This window comes from Carya illinoinensis, chromosome 6 (genome assembly GCF_018687715.1).
Source record: "Carya illinoinensis cultivar Pawnee chromosome 6, C.illinoinensisPawnee_v1, whole genome shotgun sequence".
Lineage (NCBI taxonomy): Eukaryota > Viridiplantae > Streptophyta > Magnoliopsida > Fagales > Juglandaceae > Carya > Carya illinoinensis.
The window spans coordinates 34,098,098-34,118,093 of NC_056757.1; the positions used below are offsets into that span (position 1 = coordinate 34,098,098).

General features: G+C 35.7%; 2 protein-coding genes across 2 annotated transcripts; one reads left to right on the plus strand and one right to left on the minus strand.

The window, feature by feature from the left end:
• Positions 1-5,309: 5,309 nt before the first annotated feature.
• LOC122312798 lies at positions 5,310-5,996 on the plus strand. Its single transcript, XM_043127450.1, has one exon. The coding sequence runs from the start codon at positions 5,310-5,312 to the stop codon at positions 5,994-5,996; it is 687 nt and encodes a 228-aa protein (XP_042983384.1).
• Positions 5,997-14,688: 8,692 nt separating this feature from the next.
• Positions 14,689-16,592, minus strand: LOC122313273 (basic endochitinase C-like). Its single transcript, XM_043128114.1, has 3 exons — positions 15,842-16,592; positions 15,558-15,717; positions 14,689-15,187 (listed from the first exon to the last, which is right to left on the minus strand). Exons 1-3 carry the CDS (start codon positions 16,569-16,571, stop codon positions 14,770-14,772), a joined length of 1,308 nt encoding a protein of 435 aa, XP_042984048.1. The 5' UTR covers positions 16,572-16,592; the 3' UTR covers positions 14,689-14,769.
• Positions 16,593-19,996: the final 3,404 nt, after the last annotated feature.

Consider the following 19,996-nt stretch of genomic DNA (forward strand, 5'->3'; position numbering starts at 1 on the left):
TAAACCTCTATCTATAGTTATTAACGTTTAAAGTAATTGATTGGTTGGAAACTTTTAGAGTTAGTATGCAAAATCCTTAAGTTATGGGTAAAAATGTCATTTTCCCACATGTAGAGAGTAAAATAAAAATTTTACTCTTTAAGTTAGTATTTTCCGTATTTCAAATTATTAGTGATTTAGTTCTAACTTTTAGAATCACTAATTACAGTTCCTCGTGATCGCACTTGAAGTTTTATAAGAAACGCGGAGATCGAGGTAAGTTAGCTTTTAACTTACTAGCAGTCTACTGTGTATGTGTGCTAAGTAAAGGAACTACAGTATATGTATATGTGTTATTATATATGTCATGCCATGTTAAGTTATCACGTAATTGTCTGTTATACAGAATTTATTCTGTCATCAGTTTTTATCTGTTACATAATATATTCTGTCATGTATTATTGTACGGTACAAGTACGTCATGCTAAGTATGCCATCTATTACATGTATGTCAAGTCATGTAATATTCATTGTTGCAAGTATGTCATGTTAAATATGTTGTTTATTATATGTTATGCCATGTTACGAAATGTTTCTCTCTCAAGTTGGTCATGTATTTCAAGTTATGTTCAAGTCAACTTTATGTAGAATACATGGGGCCACAACAACTGTGGAGTATGTATTTAACTGCATTGAGTTTGTGTAGAATACATGGGGCCACAACAACTGTGGAGTATGTATTTACACGTAGAATACATGGGGCCACAACAACTGTGGAGTATGTATTTTTCATGTTAAGTCAAGTTTATGTAGAATACATGGGGCCACAACAACTGTGGAGTATGTATTTACACGTAGAATACATGGGGCCACAACAACTGTGGAGTATGTATTTTTCATGTTAAGTCAAGTTTATGTAGAATACATGGGGCCACAACAACTGTGGAGTATGTATTTTTAATGTTAAGTCAAGTTTGTGTAGAATACATGGGACCACAACAACTGTGGAGTATGTATTTACACGTAGAATACATGGGGCCACAATAACTGTGGAGTATGTATTTTTCATGTTAATTCAAGTTTCAGAGCAAGTTCATGCTAAGTCAAGTTCAGTTCATGATTCAATTTAAGCTATGTCAATTATGCTATGTTGTACGCTAAGTTATGCTTTAATTACTTATGAATTTGATTATGCATTTATGCTTTTACTGTCATACATGCATCATTAGTCTGTATGGAAGTTTTTTGTTAACTTGCTGAGATTTGTAATCAAATCTCATTGTGTAGTCCCAACTACCATTCCCCCCGAATGGTAGATCTTGTTACAGGACCTAAAGGAAGATCAGGAACTGACCAACTAGACACAGTCGACTGAAGGACGGTGCGTCGTTAATGTTAATATAGTAGTTAAATTACTACTTGTACGGTGGAGTTGCATCTCCAGTACTTTGGGATATTTTCAGTTTGGTGCATAGTATTGCTAAAGAAAAAAATTATCCGCTGCGAATATTGCATAATGTTAGATGCATGTTAGGATTATTGCATCTTATATGTCATGAACGGGGGCAGGTAACCTTGTGTTGCATGTCTCGACGCTTCAAATGTCCGTCCAATCCCAAACGGAATTTGGGGGCGTCACACCGTGCGTCCGGCGTGCGTTCGGCTTGCCTCCAGTGTGGGAGAGGGAGGAGGGACTGCGTGCGGCACGGCGACTTAGGGTCGGAGGGGAGGGGATTGGGGGTTTCGGAGGGGAGGGGAGGGACTCGGGAGAAGTATGAAGGTTTCTGGGTTTCGGACGCCGGGGGGGGGGGGGGGGGGGTAAGGGGTAAACGTTATACTTAAATGAAACGGCGCCGTTTTGTTAACTTAAACTTATATATATATATATATATAATATTATATATTATATATATCATACGGGGCGGGGCGGGGGAAAAACGGACCGGGGGGAGGGTCCGTCCTCGTCCCCCGCCTCCGCTGGGTTACACCATACGGGCCGGGGGGCCCCGCCCTGGCCCTGACGGTGCGGATGCCCCGCCCCGCCCTATGCGGGGGCAGGGCGAACAGGGCGGGGCAGCGGGTAACGGGGCCCCGCTGCCCACCCCTACTTGGAACTCGACCTGCTGACGTGTCCCCGCAGTAGAAGGTACCAGTTTTCCAATGATAACATCGTGGCTGGATGGCTTGTTTTCTTGCACTGTCATCTAAAACCATTAGTAATGGTTTATGTATCTTTATTTTTAAAATTATATTTTTTAAAAATTAATTTTAAAGATGTAAAAAAAAATTTATATTAAATTATGTATTTTTTGACTAAATAATAAAAAAATATTATTATATTTTTTTTTTCCTAAAATCTAGATAGTCCAATAAATTTAAATTAAATTCAATATATAAATTTAATAAATTTAATCTACCATATATATATATATATATTCAGTAATATAGAAAAATCCACACATACTTTATGTGTGGTCTAATTTCATACAAATTTATAATTTGGACAAAGAAAAATAATAAAAATAATATTTAAAGAAGGAAAATGATATCTTCAAAGATAAATAATGACTGTTCATAATTATTTAAAATTATAAATATAGATAAGTTAATATAGATGATTTTAAAAAAAATTATTCAAATTTAAAAATAAAAATAAAGATAAATAAGATATCACTAATGCTCTTAAAACCATATTCGCTGGCCATTAATATAGTACTGTTTGCCAAATTGCCAGGAGCACATGGTCGAGCATTACTCACAAGTCCCATGCAGTAGTCCTGGACGCACAGTAGTCTCATTTGTTTCTTTCCCGTGCATGTGGACCATCTGGGGGCTGGTGTGTTATAGATTAATACGCTGTAAAGTAGCAATAAGCTCAAACACATGATGTAATATTTTCATTGGTTAGAGAAATCAGTTGGTTAAATCAGTTTATATTTCCTCTTTATTTTTCTATGTATAAATATAGAGTCTTGTAAATGTAAAACATGAAGTAAATTCAATTTATTCCATTCTTTTTTTTTTTCTTTTCTCTTTCATTTCATTTTACTTTGTTTCATGAGAATATCAGAGAAGATACCTTAAGAGGGTCTTCTGCCATGGCCACTACAGTTTTTGTGTTTTTTTTTAGAATATGGAGAGTTTTGCACGTCACCTACAGAATAGTGATTCACCAGGTGCTATGCTGGTATTGAATGTCTTCATTGAAAAAAATTATCATACATGGAGTAGGTCCATGATAATGGCTTTGAAAATAAAGAATAAAATTGGTTTTATAAATAGTTTGATTGCTCGACCAGTTTTTACAGATTCTTTATATGGGTTGTGAGAAAGATGCAACAATATGCTCTCTTCTTAGATTATCAGTTCTGTGTTAAAAGATATTGTTGGCAGTATTACTTGTACAAAGACAGCCAAAGACATATGACAAGATTTGAAGAATCGATTTACACAAGTTAATGGACCAAGAATCTTTCAACTGCAAAAAGATTTTTCAATCTTAATACAAGAAGATATGTTCGTGAGATTACTACACAAGATTTAAATCTTTATGGGATGAACTACAAGATTACAATCAAGTTCCTACTTGTTCTTGTAGTGCTTTACAAGTCTGTAGTTGTGGTGCAATAAGAGTTTTCTTGGGTTATCAAGATAGACAGCATTTGATACAATTCTTGATCGGATTAAATGATTGTTTTTCTCTTTACACCAAATGAATGTAGATTCCTTTTTTTTCTTTTTTTTTGTCGCATGCCGCATTGTTTCGATGTTTGAGGCTTTAAGCAGTTGGTCGGAAAGAGAGGAGCTTATGATGCTGCTAATATCGCAGATTTGACACTGGATGTTGAGCTGGGCCTGATTTCATCATTGAGGCACATGTACATGTGATCCATCTGGCCCACTTTTGTGGTGCAGATATTTGGGACGGAATGTACGAGAGTCATGAGACTATCTTTTTTAGGCACTACAGGCCGCGGCTTTCATGTTGTTCATGTGGAAGAACAAACGATCAAATTATCATTTTCAGGGTCTCAAATGTAAGTGTTTAAAAAAACAATTGTGGTCATTTAAAGGCGTAAATTTTTCAGGGTCTCAAATGGTAAGTGTTTTAAAAAAAATTGTGCTAATTTAAAGACGTAAATTATGTGAAATCATATGCCAAAAATTTAAACTCATAGTAAGAGGTAATTATATTTTAAACACCTCCCTTACGTGTAGGTCAGAATCCTCTTAATGAGTGGATCTAATACGTAAAATATTTAAATATGATAAGAGTGTAAATTCAAGATTCGAATTCAAGACCTATATATATTCTGATACCATGTGGAATATTTTAATTAGAGTTTTGCTACTTATTATTTTCACACACCATACTTATTTTTATTATTTTTAATTTTTTTTTGTTTATTTTTCTTAAACTAATTGAATTCGTATACTCATCATCCATACATTATACATTTGGTAAGAGAGAAAAAAAACAAGTATGGTGTATGAGGATGATGAATAAAATTTTTCTTTTAATTATTTATATCTTAACACTCCTATCATGATTGAGCCTGATTCCCATTAGTAAGTGAGTCCATCATGTTAGATATTTCATTATTTTGTTGAAGTGTAGGGTTAGAGCTTGAACTCATGATCTTTGATCTGGCACCATGTGAAATTATCATTTATTCCAAAAGTTTAAGATCAAATTAAAGAATTGAGTTCAACTCGATCAACATCCAAACAAAGCCTACGATCAAATTAAAGTTGATGCAACCCAGCAAGTGTGGAATTTGAGACTTGAAAGTGAGGTCCATACGTACGTTGATGCCTTAACTTGTTCGAGTACCAGGAACCATCATGTGCTAGCTAGCTTGTCCCCTCTTTTATATGCTTATATATAGATCAAATTATTAAGCTATCAAACCTAATGTCAAGACGACACTAATAATGGACGATCGGCTTCTAATTGTGTGTATATATATATCAAAAATAATCGTTAACAAAACAACGTTGTTAATTTAAGTCAAGTTATATTTTCTTAAAATAATATGCCGACATTTAGAGTTAGGTTTTAATTAAACCCAACCCTCTATTAAGGAAGGTGACACCAACCAATAAATTCAAATTGCCGAGAAATCTGTAAGTGATTTGCAAAACCAACCAAGCCGAAAATCATGTCTTGTAAAGGCATGTATTTATGTAAATAAATTATGTAACCAATATGCATAGTTGTATATTTCCTTAGATAAATTGCAAGGTCTGTATAAAGTAAACTCCTGAAGGATCAATACATAGTGTGTTGAATTTTCCATTGTGAGCTCTTGAATTTCTTACTTCTCTATATGGTATCAGGAGACCATCTCTCCAACGAGAATTTGATCCTTATTTCCCAAATGTATTTTGAAAATCAGCCTACCCCTTCCTCCGAAATTCCTCTTGTTGATTTCAACATCACAGCTCAGATTAATGAGAAACTCACACCCTCATCTTTTCCCCAATGGCAAGCACAATTTGAGGCCCTTCTCATTGGCTATGATCTAATGGATTATGTCAATGGAAAATCACAATGTCCCTCTTCCGATGGGACCCTAGTGTCTTTAGCCAAGAAAAATCGTTGGGTTCGGCAAGATAAGCTAATTCTTAGCGCTGTTCTTGCATCTACCTCATCCACAAATACGCCTCTCATTGCCACGACCAAGACCTCATATGAGGCATGGAAAAAATTGTCTACTCTATATGCAAGCAAATCGCGTACAAGGGCAATGCAACTCAAGGAAGAACTACCCTTGATTCAAAGAGGAAATCGACCAATTCCAGAGTATCTTCATGCAATTAAAGGACTGGCTGATGAGATAGCTCTCATCGATCACCCCATCTCCAACGACGATCTAACCCTCTATGTCCTCAACGGGTTAGGTCCTGACTTTCGTGAGATCGCTGCCCCTATTCGAGCAAGAGAAAAATCTCCTGCTTTTGAAGAGCTCCATGATCTACTTGTTGGACATGAGAGCTACTTAAGGAGGATGTAAGTTGCTACACAGCAGCTTGTGGCTGCTGCAAACTTCACCAGTTGACATTCTGGGTTCTTTGCCACTTTGCAACAGAGATGAGCTAATAAGAGCAACGGGCCTTCGCGTTCACAAGGCCAAAACCGGTCTTCAAATGGCCCATCTCGAGACCAAAAGCGCATTAACAATTCAGGCTACCCCAACTCAAACCAAAGGCGTTTCTAGCCCAATTTTCAATATTGTGATCAACTGGGCCACACAGCTAAGGCCGCTCACAACTACAGTCTTCTTAAATGACTGTTAACTGTGCTGGAACATTTGATGGTCAAGAAAATAAATGGTTAATTGACTCTGCAGCTTCTCACAACATCACGGGTGATCTCCAAAATTTATCCATTCACTCTAAGTATGATGGCACTGATGAAGTCATTCTTGGTGATGGTACATCTTTGGTGGTCACACATATTGGTTCTTTAGCCTTACCCATACCTAATTTTTTTTTTCATTTACATGATACCTTATGTGTTCCACATATTCACAAGAATCTCATTTCTGTTCATCACTTCACTAAACAAAATGATGTTTTTCTTGAATTTTACCCATTTTATTTTCTTGTGAAGGAACGATCCACGGGGGCGATACTACTAAGAGGTGCGTGTGAGAATGACGTCTACATGTTTCCAAACTCAATGGTGGCCTCCTCCACTCCTAAAATGGTTGCTTATGTGCATGAACGGACTTCAATCGACGGGTGGCACAAGCGTCTTGGACACCCATCGATTAAAGCCGTTCAAAATCTTGTCAAATTTTTTTCTCTTCCTCTTACCACAAATAAGTTACCATCTTCATGTACTTCTTGTTCAATCAATAAAGCATATCAACAACCATTTGGCTCTACAATCTTTCAAAGTCATTATCCACTTGAAATTATATACACTGATGTTTGGGGTCCCACTCACATCGCTGGGTTAAATGGTGCATGCTATTATCTCATTTTTGTGGATCATTATACCAAATACATGTGGTTTTATCCAATGTCCGCAAAATCTCATCTCTAGCATTTTTCCACAATTTAAAATGCTTGTTGAAACATGGTTTCAATCTACCATAACAAATTTATACTCGGACAATGGTGGCGAATTTCTAAGTTTAAAAAAATATTTGTCCGATCATGATATAAGCCACTACACCACCGCCCCCTACACTCCCCAACAAAATGGTGTTTCTGAAAGGCGTCATCGTCATCTTGTAGAAATGGGTCTTACTTTGCTCCATGATGCTTCCTTACCACTCTCTTATTGGTCTCATGCATTCCAAACCGCCACTTATCTCATAAATCGTCAGCCAACTCCTCTTCTCCAAAATAAGTCCCCGTTTGAGGTCCTTTTTGGTCAGACACCAAATTATCTCAAATTGCAAAAATTTGGGTGTTTATGTTATTCCCTCACAAAGCCTTATAATACCCAAAAATTACAACTAAAGTCAATTCCATGTGTTTTCATTGGATATTCACAAACTGAAAATGCATATAAATGCATGGACCCATCAACGAATTGGGTCTACCTATCTAGACATGTGACCTTTGATGAAACACAAAGCCCAATTTCTACAAATGTCATGCTCGGCCCAATATCCAAAGCCAGCCCACTTGAAAACACCCATTTCTTCCTCACGTCGAACCCGTGCCATAACATTTCTCCCACTACTTCTTTGGTTCCTGCGCAATCATCCCTCTCCAATCGCTCAACTCAGCCATCACTGAGCTTGGAAAATGTTGTCGTCCTTCCTGCGCCACTTCCAGGTATATCACCCCCTCTCTCTACTCCTTCTTGCGAATCACATGGATCTTTACATGCTGAGCATTTAAATTCGAATTCTCATTTACATGTTATTGCACCGCATGATTCATCCCCACATCACCTTGCATCTACTTCTCTTTCTGATTCACAATGTCCTCAAGCTGAACCTATTCCATGACTACTCGATCTATGGATAATATTTTCAAACCCAAGCAATTGCACACTATTTCTAAGCATCCTCTCCCGTTACCTCTAGAACCCACATGTGTGAGTCAAGCCATGTCTCACCCTGAATGGCGTGAAGCTATGTCCAGTGAATTAACAACCCTTATGCGACATGGTACTTGGGATTTAATTTTCCCACCCAAAGATTGTAAACCAGTGGGTTGTAAGAGGGTGTTTAGAGTTAAACGGAAACCAGATGGCTCGGTTGATAAATTCAAAGCACGGCTTGTTGCAAAGGGCTATAATCAGCGCCCTGTAGTTGATTAAATCCCAAGTAAACTTATTTGTTTATCGCCATGATTACATTATTTGTTATTTCCTTGTATATGTTGATGATTTGGTCATTATGGGGAATGATAACCAGTTTGTAGCTCATGTTGTTAACAAACTTGGTGATCAACTTTTATTGAAAGATATGGGCTCACTTCACTACTTCCTAGGAGTGGAAATCATACCCTTGTGGGTTTATTTCTCTCTGAACATAAGTATGTTCGTGTTCTCTTGGAGAATACGAACATACTTATGTTCGTTTGGTGGATGGGACAACTGCAGTGGACAGCACAGAGTCTAGGCGCATCATTGGCAACCTCCAATACCTTTCTTTAACCCGTCCAGACATTTCTTTTGCAGTAAACAAGCATTCTCAATTTATGCACAAGCCGACGGTCATTCATTGGATAACTACTAAGAGGCTTCTTCAGTATCTTAAGAAAACAATATTTCACGGCATTCAACTTAAGAAGGTTGCAGCCCCATGTTTAACAACCTACAGCGATGTCGACTGGGCTGGCAATATTGATGATAGAACCTCTACATCGGCTTACATCAGATTCCTAGGCTACAATCCAATTTCATGGAGTTCAAAAAAGCAAAGAGTTGTTGCTCGGTCCACCATGGAAGCCGAATACCGAGCCCTTGCCAATGGAGCATCAGAAACAATGTGGTTACTTGAATATTTAGCACATGGATATATATATATATACAACACATAGATTATTCAGACGTTGACAAGGACAACTGATCTTGTATGCATCTTCATAAATATGCAGCAATTGGTTGAATAGCACATGGATATATAGCACATTATTCACGTCGACAAGGACATCCAAAATCGACTAGAACAACCGAAATTAACACGACATGAAAAAAATATAAACACAATATTTTTCATAATACACTGGTCATCCGAAATTATCCATTCTGATATTCATATATATATAGTAGTCATGAATCTCACTACAAGAAATCAGGTCATTTTCAGCGCTTAAAATCATTGCAAAAAAACATTTTGAGCGCTGCATATACTCATTTCCAGCGATTTTAACTTCCCTGTACGTTCGCCGTAATTATCGCGTCTTTTTTGCTCAAAGCAGCGATAAAAAAAAAATTTAGCTGCTAAAAGTATTTTTCCCTTGCTAAAACTCCCAAAATTGTTGTAACTGTCCTCATGCCCATAAACATAGATCGCTGAGAAATCTCAATTGCAGCATTTTAAATCCTTGCAAATACTCTAGAAATTGCTAGAATTGATCTACGGTATTTCTAGCGAAAAAGAAAATGTTTTTTGTAAATACTCATTTGCAGCGTAATAGAAACACTGAAACAAGAACCAAAAGCACTGCAAATAGGAAAAAAACTATTGCAAATGTGGTCACTGATGTATGGAAAATCGTTGTTAAAATTTAATTACGGCATTTAAAATCGTTGTAGTAAGACTATAAATCGCTGGAATTGAACCCAGTATTTCCAGTGAAAATCTGAAAAATTGTTATAAATAATTTTTTGCAGCGTAATCCTAACGCTGCAAATAGAACCAAAAGCACTGCAAATAGGAAAAATTGTTCAAATGATGTCATCCATGTATGGAAAAATCGTTGTTAAAGTATAATTGCAGCATTTTAAATCTTTGCAAATACTCTATAAATCGCTGGAATTGATCTCATGTATTTCCAGCGAAAAATTTAAAAATTGTTTCAAATAATTTTTTGCAGCGTAATAGTAACACTGCTAATAGAACCAAAAGCGATGCAAATAGTAATAAAACTGTTGCAAATGTCATCATCCATCTAATGGAAAATCTTTGTTAAAATTTAATTGTAGCATTTAAAATCGTTGAAATAAGACTATAAATTGCTGGAATTGATGTCAGTATATCAATTCCAGCGAAAATTTTAATAATTGTTGCAAACAATCTTTTACAGCATAATGGTGATGTTGCGGAAAGAACCAAAAGCACTGCAAATAGAAAAAATTGTTACAAATGACATCATACGCTGTATGGAAAAATCGTTGTTAAAGTATAATTGCAGCATTTAGTATTGTTGTAATTACTATAAAAATCGCTGCAATTGACTTTTTGGTGTATTTTTTTCCTCTCTCGCCATATACGTTGGTTATATATATATAAGTGTCATTTTCGAACTTGATTTGAAATAAATTATTTATCTTATTAATTTTTATTTATCCTGTTCATGTCATTCACTAAATAATTATTTAATCAATTTATTACCTAGTCTGAAATAATAAATTAACTTTTTTTAATACCTTAAATTTCACTTAATTTAAGTCATTTAAATTAAGATTAATTCGTCATTCATTGGCACCACCACAAGTTTTTCACTTACATAGGTACGATCATACATAAACCTATGATTCATTCTATTCCATTGCTATATAATATTTATAGTGTTTATCAAGCACCCAATTTAGAAATAGGTAACATAAAGAAAAATTCTAGGCACTTTCATTATAAATCAAATCTTTGGGCACATTTTTTCTTGAATATAATAAATCAAACACATTCATTCATCTAAACCCAGTGGAAAATTCACATTAATGTAGTTATGGGCTATATACATTGGGGCGGACCAATTTCTTCCCAAAACCTACAACTTACAAACTACTAAATATATATATATATATATCACATTTCTTGCTTCTAAACATTAATTTAAAATGTCCACATTCATTCAGAATTGTTCAACTGTCCTACTCCTCTATGGACTAAAATTAGTTCATGTCATCTATAACAATGTGTACCTGGGCATTGGGTAAAACAGTTTCAACACGTCTCCATCACGTGTGGGGGGGGGGGGTTCATTGTTCAACATTTTTTAGCCTTTCAATCTCTCCAACTCCAATCTGTCAATGAATAAAGAGAGCCGTTACGTAAACCGATTAATTTAATAATGCAAACATTGATTAATGAACAAAAAAATAATACTCAATTAGGAAACTAACTTTAATGTTCCTTTATCATCGCCAATTTCCAAAATGGCAAACATAAAGTCATGCTAAAATCAGTCATATCTTACAGTAGTCATTTAAGCAAAACACTTTTCAGCAGGAAACTAACACTTTTAGCAAAGCTGCTTGTAAAGTTTTTTTGGCTGTAAAGATGTTTGAAAGAAACAAACAACCGCTCTATATATATATAAACACTTGTGCCATACAAACAGTATATATATATATATATATATATATATATAAGTGTATCTGAAACTAATTGATGTACAAGCAATTACAGGCAGTATACATGCCCCTACTCACATTTTACTTGAATCACACAAATGCGGTTTGAATACAAAGGATGAATACAAAAATCATCCTTTGTATTCATTTTACGTCCATATATATACATACTAAAACAATCAAAAGTTCTTGGATGAAAACGACACCCTAGCTATTATTCATGAACTGCATGATCACTTTTTTTTTTTTTTTTTTAATTTGATCAGTACTGCTCTATATATAGTTGCAATGTTAATGCAACTAAAGCTATCAAAACAAAAAAGACAAGATCAACATGATGAGCTAGCATATGTTTAACATATTCATTGATGGATAATCAATATATATTTAATGTATTTTGGTAATTTCTGCTAGCTTTAAATTCTAGAATTACATATAAATAAAATTGATACAAGACCCTAAACTAATACAAGCCCAGAGCATATAAGAGATCAAGTATCAGAATCAAATCTAGCTAGCTAATCTACCCCTGATTTGTTCTACAACAAATCAAAATAATATTGGGGGTTAGAAACATTGAGGATTTTAATTTTGCTTTATTAGGTCAACATATTTGGTTATGTTTTCAGCTTAAAAATAAAATTAACACAGAAAGTAAAAACAAAATACAAAGGTTAATGTAAGCACCCATTTTCATCCCAGTTACATTCTTTGGTTCAACAACAAAGGTTAATGTAAGCACCCATTTTCTTCTTCCAGTAGCTGTGCAAATTTTAAAGACAAAGATAGAAAGAAAAATGGAGGCGGTCATGGGATTGATGAGAAGAATCCCTCCAAAGCACACCGACATTGCTCTCTTTGCACTCCTCCGCCGCTTGCCTCACCACTCCCTCAAGTCGATTAGCCCCTCCAAGCTCTCCCCTCTCCTCTCTGAACTGTTAATTTGTTTTGGATCATGAACAAGGGATTGTTGTGTTTTCGTTAGGGTTTGGGGTCGTTTTCTTTGTAATCCATGGTTGGTTGATGAGATAATGGAGGAGCCGGAGATCAAATTTGAAGTCTGCTCCTTTTGCAACTTGGCTTTTAGTTTGGTGTTTTTTTTTATAAATATAATAATAATAATTTTTTATTATTTGGATAAAAAATGCATAATTCAATGTAGAAATTTTTTTTCATATACAAAATCAATATTTAAAAGATGTGATTTTGCATATGAGGATGCATAAACTATTGTCAATACTCTTATGATGCTACTAATATCGCCACTGGGTGTTGGAGCTGGGCCTGATTTCATCGTTGAGGCCCATGTACAAGCAATTCAGCCGGCCAACTTTTGTGGTAGAAAATTTGAAGATATTTGGGACAGAACATATGAGACTATCTTTCCAGGCACTACCGGCTGCGGCTTTCATTTTGTTCACGTGGAAGAACAAACGGTCAAATTATCATTTTCAGGGTCTCAAATGGTTAGTGTTTAAAAAAATTGTGGTAATTTAAAGACGAAAATTATGTATAATCATATGCCAAAAATTTAAGCTCATAGTAAAAGGTACATTTAATAATATTTTATATACTCTCCCTCACATACGGGTTAGAATCTTTTTAATGAGTGAGTCTAATACTTAGAATATGCCAAATGTAATGGACCTCGATGTGAGTGGCCAGCATTAACAATAGAAGATTCAAGGGACATCCTCTCTCTCGAGGCTAGGAGCGTAGGAGGTAGGAAAAGAGAGGGGATCGGTGGGGTCAGTCGCTCACACCCTTGCATCAGGGCCTTCCGCTTGGAGAAATTCGAACCATTGCATGAGGGTTCGTTTTGGGGTGGGGTGGGGTGGGGTGGGGTCTTCAGGAAGAAAGGCGCACGCAAGAAAGGCACGCTTTCAATAAATATATGTAGCGGAGCACCGACCAAAGAGGGCCAGTGGAGTCACCCCAATCATTATCACTAGTGATCATTATGTTGGTTGCGAATTACACCATTTGAAGGATACTTGTCAACAACGACAGTTCCACTAACATCCTCTTATGGGATGCCTTCTACCGTATGGGAATAGATCCTGCTCGCCTATGGGCTGCACTAGTGCCACTAAGCAGTTTGATGTTAGACATTGCTTCTCCCATGGGGATCATCACTCTATCAATACTGGCAGGGGCACATCCCCATGTTTCATCAATCAAGTGTAGGGGTGCTACCCGCACCATACAGTGCGGGGTAGCCCCCTCCCCGCCCCCCGCCCCACATGGTGTGGGGGTGGGGTTTTCATCCCCGCCCCCGCATCCCTGGGGCGGGGTACCCCACCCCGCTAGGCGGGGTGCAGGAGGGATACCTAATCCACCCCATCTTATTTTCACTTCAAATATTAACTATATTTTATTATTTTAAAAAATTATTTCTAGATCTAAAAGTGATAAAAAATATATTTTTAGATCTAAATTTTAAATTTAAATTTTGTAAATATGACTATAATTTAAAAATTATGTAATTTTTAAATTTGCTAATACATATTTTGTGTAAGTTGTAGTGTAGTAGTTTTTAAACTATATAGTTTTTAAATTTGTTAATGCATAATTTGTGAACAAGTCTAACAAATTATAATATATATATTTATATATACACAATTTGTAAAATATAAATATATATTTATATATAAACATATATTTATGTTTTTGTATATATAAATATTTATGTTTATATATATAATATATATAGGTGAGGGCAGGGCGGGGTTGGGCCCTCCCCGCCCCCGCTAGGGGGACTAGATGCGGGGCAGTGTACCCCGCTCCGTCGTGCCCCGCCCCGTCCCGTCGTGCGGGGGCTGGGTGCGGGGCGCCGCTGCCCATCCCTAATCAAGTGGATGAGAGAGAGAGAGAGAGAGAGAGAGAGAGAGAGAGAGAGAGAGAGAGAGAGAGAGAGAGAGAGAGAGAGAGAGAGAGAGAGAGAGAGAGGGCATAAAGTCAGAAAACTCTTCTTCTTTTTTCTTTTTCTTTTTTTTCTTTTCTTTTGGTGGTAAGTGATGTTCTTAATCCACAACTTCCACGAGTTAAGTACTATTAGCATACTGTTAATAAGAGAAATGATATTTGCTATATTAAAATTTGTAAGTATAATTTGAAAAAAAATCTTTGGTAGTGCAAACAATAATTTATGATATGAATCTCACACACACACACACATTACTCATGAAACTTCTATATATCATTTATTTATTTTAAAGAAAAAGGATGGTTCTTCTAATTTTATTTATGACCTTCACTTTCGGCGGAAGGATGCCTTTTACACAAAAACCAACCTGCAATTACATTATATGGTTCTTTAGATATTTTACATGCATACGGATAGCAGTGTAGCCAAAAGGACGTTGATTATAGCAATCCAAGTTGTCACCATAGCTAATTCCAAATGCGTCACAGAAACTCTTATAGAACCCGATCCTATTAGCCACTTTATCATTGGAACCATGCCCACATTCGACCCCACCGTTGATTATGTTGGTGATGACACCGTAGCCTGGGACTCGACTTGCGGCCATGTCTGCGGCAGAAGGTACCCATTTTCCGGTGATAACATCGTGGCTGGATGGCTTGTTTTCTTGCGCCGTCATCCAAAACCATATCGCTGTCTTGAACGATATGGTTGGGTCTGTGGCTACCAGATCCGGATTGTTTAGGAGATCATATCCAAGGGCTTCACCTGCTTGCCCATAATTGTAGTTGCTGAAAATTTTAATAAAAATCCAAATCAGAATATATCAAATTAATCTATAAGCCTGCCATTTATGAACCCTCTCTATGAGGTTTACAAGTTGCATGCAGTCCTGTGATGGCGATCGAGAAACAGAAAATAGAGAACTAATTAATATAGAGAAAATTTTTTAACTATAAACTGACGTAGTTATAAATTAATATAATTTGATATGATACGTTAGTTTGTAAAGTTATTTTTATTATAAAATAAATAATTTAATGTATCATATGAAATCATATTAATTTTTTAATTTACTTTTTATGAGATTTTTTTTTGTAGCTATAGTACTTCTAGGTAATATATCATAAAGCTTCCTTGTTTAGATTAAGAGAGATATACTAAGTGAGTTGAATGGGTCCACGGCCATAGTATTGTTTGCCTGGAGCGCATGGCCAATTTGCAGTCTCTGCAGTCTCCGTACAATAGTCGAGTTTGTTTATCTCCGTAATAAAGCAATATCGCCATGCATAGGCACCATTTGGTGCATCTGCCCACCCTCCTACACAAAGTATTATCATTTGGTGTTAGATTTTATGAAGATTATGATGATACTTAACATATATACATGATTGACAACATATCAGTTCTGTGTGCGAATTAGCTAATTAAACACAATAGTCAACCTGCGGTTTCATAGGAGGTTTGAGCCAAGAAAGCAGCAATCTCCCTTTTACGAGTATCAACATCACCAGTGGTGCCAAAGCCAGTAAAAGATCGTGCAGCAGCAAGGAAAGCATCGTAACTGTAGAATCCGTTAGTACTTTCACATATGAGATCATTCCTATGTAGGAGAAGTTTGTCGAAAAGAGATGGGGTGATGATGCTGCTAACATCATCGCCACTAGATGTAGGGTTTGAAGCTTGGGCTGGGGCTGGGGCTGGGGCTGGGGTTGGGACGATGGGAGATGGAGGAGGAGGAGGAGGAGGAGTAGCAGGGCATTGGCTCTGACAGTGACCAGGTGAACAATAGTCATCGGTGTTGCCACACCACCCATCATTGCTACAACAATACCCATCTCGACATGGAGTATATTCAGCTTCCTTTCCGCATTCTCCTTCGGGAAATGGGGGTGGGGGTGGGACTATGGGAGGTGGTGGTGGGGCTATTGGAGGAGGAGGAGGAGGAGGAGAAGGAGGAGGAGGAGAAGTAGGGCATTGGCTCTGACAGTGACCAGGTGAACAATAGTCATCGGTGTTGCCGCACCACCCATCATTGCTACAACAATACCCATCTCGACATGGAGTATATTCAGCTTCCTTTCCGCATTCTCCTTCGGGAAATCGATATGCATGTTTTCCCGAGGTTCTAGCAAGCACGAAAGCTAAAAAGAGAATCCATGAAACAAGGTTCATTTTTATCTTTGAAGGTCTATACGGGGCAATGGATATGCATGTTTTGTGTAAGAGGATGGTGGGTTTATATACTGTTATAATTTGGTCTATTGGATGGTGGGTTTTTTCCTCGATTCTCATGAGTCCTCATGGATGTCTATAGGAGCATTAATTATTCGATTTTTACCTCTCGATTATGATCATGTGATCAAGATGGGTTGGCGGAGTTTAACTTCATCGAAGGGGACAAAGCCACGGCGGCCCACATTGGTAATGAATCTAATCTAGCGTTCTAAAAAATGAATAATACTATATACAGTCGTAAAATGTATAAACGTTAAGTAATCGTTTTAAAAAATAGTGAGATTTACTATTAAAAAATTAATTTTTTTCTTATAAATCCTGTATTAATTTATTTTTTTCAAAAAACTACACGATATTTTTATAATTACGATATTTTTACAATTACGATTATAAATATCATTTCTCTCAAAAGAATTTATCTCTTTAGATATATCCAAAAATTAAAATTATTTGATTAGGATTGTATTTTACGACACCTTACCTCATTTTTTTTTTTTTTTTTTTCGACACCTTACTTAGTTAAACGGATGAGAGACGGAGAAAAAGGGGGGGTGGGAGAGAGAACTCTTTTTCTTTTCTTTTGGTGGTCGCTGGTGTTCTCAATCCACAACTTCCACGGGTTAAGTACTGTTAGCCACAACATTATATGAAGATATATGATATTTGTCATTTTAGAGTATGTATCTCTCGTATAATTTTTTTTTAAAAAAAAATTAGATAAATCAAAAATTTACATAAAAAAAATTATTTTTTTAATAATAAACTTTATGCAAAATTTAGATACTCTAAAAATATATTTAACATTACTATTAGATAAACCATGTCTATACAATATTGGATGTCACATTCGGCAGAGACTCACAGGATTGGGACATGACCTTTCTATTTGTCTCAATAATTTAACTTTTTTAAAATTTTAAAAAAATTTAAAAATTAAATTCTAACTCTCTTTTAATTTTATAATTTTTTATTTAATTTTTTCTCTCTTATTTTTTAAAATCTCATTAAAGTCTTAATTCAAATAAATTTATTATTATTTATAAATTATTTTATTACTATTAATCTGTAAAATTAAAACAGGCCTAATGGTAGCCACTGATAATGATAAAATGGAAAGAATAAAAGTAAAAAAGTGAAACAGAAAACGTTTGATCAACCGATTGAAAGAGGTAGCTAGGGTCGACGTAAAATGAGGTAGGCAAGGTCGGCGTAAAATGCATGTGTTGCATGTATTTACTTCCATCATTCTCTATTCAACGTCGGATCGAGGGATATGGAACATGTCGGCCACCACCGTGATGAGTCATTGATATAGGGTCCACACCATTTAGCAGCTTAAAGGAGCTGGCACGTACATGCGCGCACCACTCTTTTGCCGGGCTCGTAATTGATATATATATATATAGGGTCCGCATGCGCCATTTAGCTTAAAGTAGCTGGCACATGCACCACTACTCTTGTTCCAATTCTTAGGTTATAGGCCAGGGAAATTCGTATATTCATTATTCACTAGTTGTTCCGTAATAAATAATGAGTAATATTATTTATTATTTTAATTTTCATCATTTTATGATATAATTGTTACCCAGATGACTAACACAAGAGGGGAATGAATTGAGTTGTATTAAAAAAATAACAATTATAAATCAAATATATAATATAAAATATAAACAAAATATGAAATAACAATAAATATAACGAGTAAGGGTAAGAGAAAAGCAAACTCAGTATGTTAACGAAATTCGGCCCCACTGCCTACGTCCTCGCCTCAAGCTACCCCTTGAGAATTCCCAAATTCACTATTCAATCTCCTTCAGGTGGAGATAGAAACCTATTACACCTTTGAACAACACCGCTACAAAGGATCCGTGTAGACCACCCTCTACACTTGCAATCACCTTACACGTGGTGATTCAACTATTCCCCGTGTAGAATACTTTCTACACACACAAGGGTTATACACACCCTTTTTCTTATACAAGAGCTGATAGTGGGTAGGTTATCAGAAAACACTCCTCAATGAGTGAAATAAGAACAATATAGCGCAAACTATATCTCTCAAAATGAACAAGAATTAAGGCTCAATGCTTACAGAAGAGAGAATGAAAGTTTTGAATGAATGTTGTATGCTCTTGGTGTTGTAAATGTGAAGCTCTCAAATGATCTATTTATAGGCATATGAGACTTCATATTCAAATTTAAAAAGATTCACATGTCAAAGACAACATCATTCATTTTTTCAAAAAATTCAAATAAAAGGTTCTTCATTTTCAATTGTCAAAGACAACATCATTCATTTTTCAAAAACTTCAAATCTAATATTTTATTTTTGGCATATGACAAAAGGAGCACAGTTTCCTTTTTTCAAAAAATTCAAACCTAATCTTTTACTTTTTGCATATAACAAAAGGAGCACACTTTACTTTTCAAATTTTTCAAACAAAATCATCTACCTTTTGTATAAGTCTAAAAAAGCATCAATCACTTTTGAAAATATTCAAATAAAACATGCACATGTGAAAGATGACAATCAATCATCTTTAATATTTTCAAAGTTCAACCCTTTAATCAAGGCATGCACATGCAAAAGATGACAATCAATCATCTTTCAAAATTTTCAAATTTAATTTTCAAAAATATTCATGCACATGTGGAAAATGTATTTTAATGCTTTATGATAAAATATTAATTTTAAGCATTAATCCTAATTTCAAATTTTAAGAGATTTACAACATTATTCTAAGACTTTAATGTGAACTTGTTTCCTTCTTGCTCATGCTTGATTCTTTAATGTGCTTGATTCCATTGTGTGAACAACTTGAACTTGAAACTCATTTATTTTTTGAATTCATTTGTTATCATCAAAATCCATGTGTAGATTTATAATCACATGAAACTTGAAACCTTGGGTTCAACAATCTCCCCCTTTTTGATTATGACAAATACTTGATAAAACTTGAAACCTGTATTAATACTTAAGCCCCCCTGAAAACATGCGTTAGTTTTTCAAGCAAAAGTATAAATATAATTCCAAGCATATATAACAAGTTTAGCAATTTAAACAATGTTAATGTTCTAGTCTAAAACTTCTTCCCCTTTTGGCATCATTAAAAAGGATCGACAGCAAATAAATGGACTAAAGAAAACGATGCGTTTAATAGTCATTGTAGATAGTTGAAAAAGGAGCCGTCCGTGACCCGACAAATGCTGCAAAGACTCAAGGCCTAACTCTATGAATTTAGTGCGGCTAGAGATTTAAACAATCGCCTGATGTTGTTGAAAAATGTGATTAAATGCTTTGAGTTGCTATAAAAAAATGATCATTTTCATCTATCGGATGCCAAAAAAAATAATTGCTTCTT

Coding starts and splice junctions, on each gene's coding strand:
- LOC122312798 (XM_043127450.1), top strand. CDS start 5,310: ATGGTATCAGGAGACCATCTCTCCAACGAGAATTTGATCCTTATTTCC.
- LOC122313273 (XM_043128114.1), bottom strand. CDS start 16,571: ATGAACCTTGTTTCATGGATTCTCTTTTTAGCTTTCGTGCTTGCTAGA. Junction 15,718..15,841: donor AACCTCCTATGAAACCGCAG/GTTGACTATTGT, acceptor TACTTTGTGTAG/GAGGGTGGGCAGATGCACCA. Junction 15,188..15,557: donor GGACCCATTCAACTCACTTA/GTATATCTCTCT, acceptor TAAAATTTTCAG/CAACTACAATTATGGGCAAG.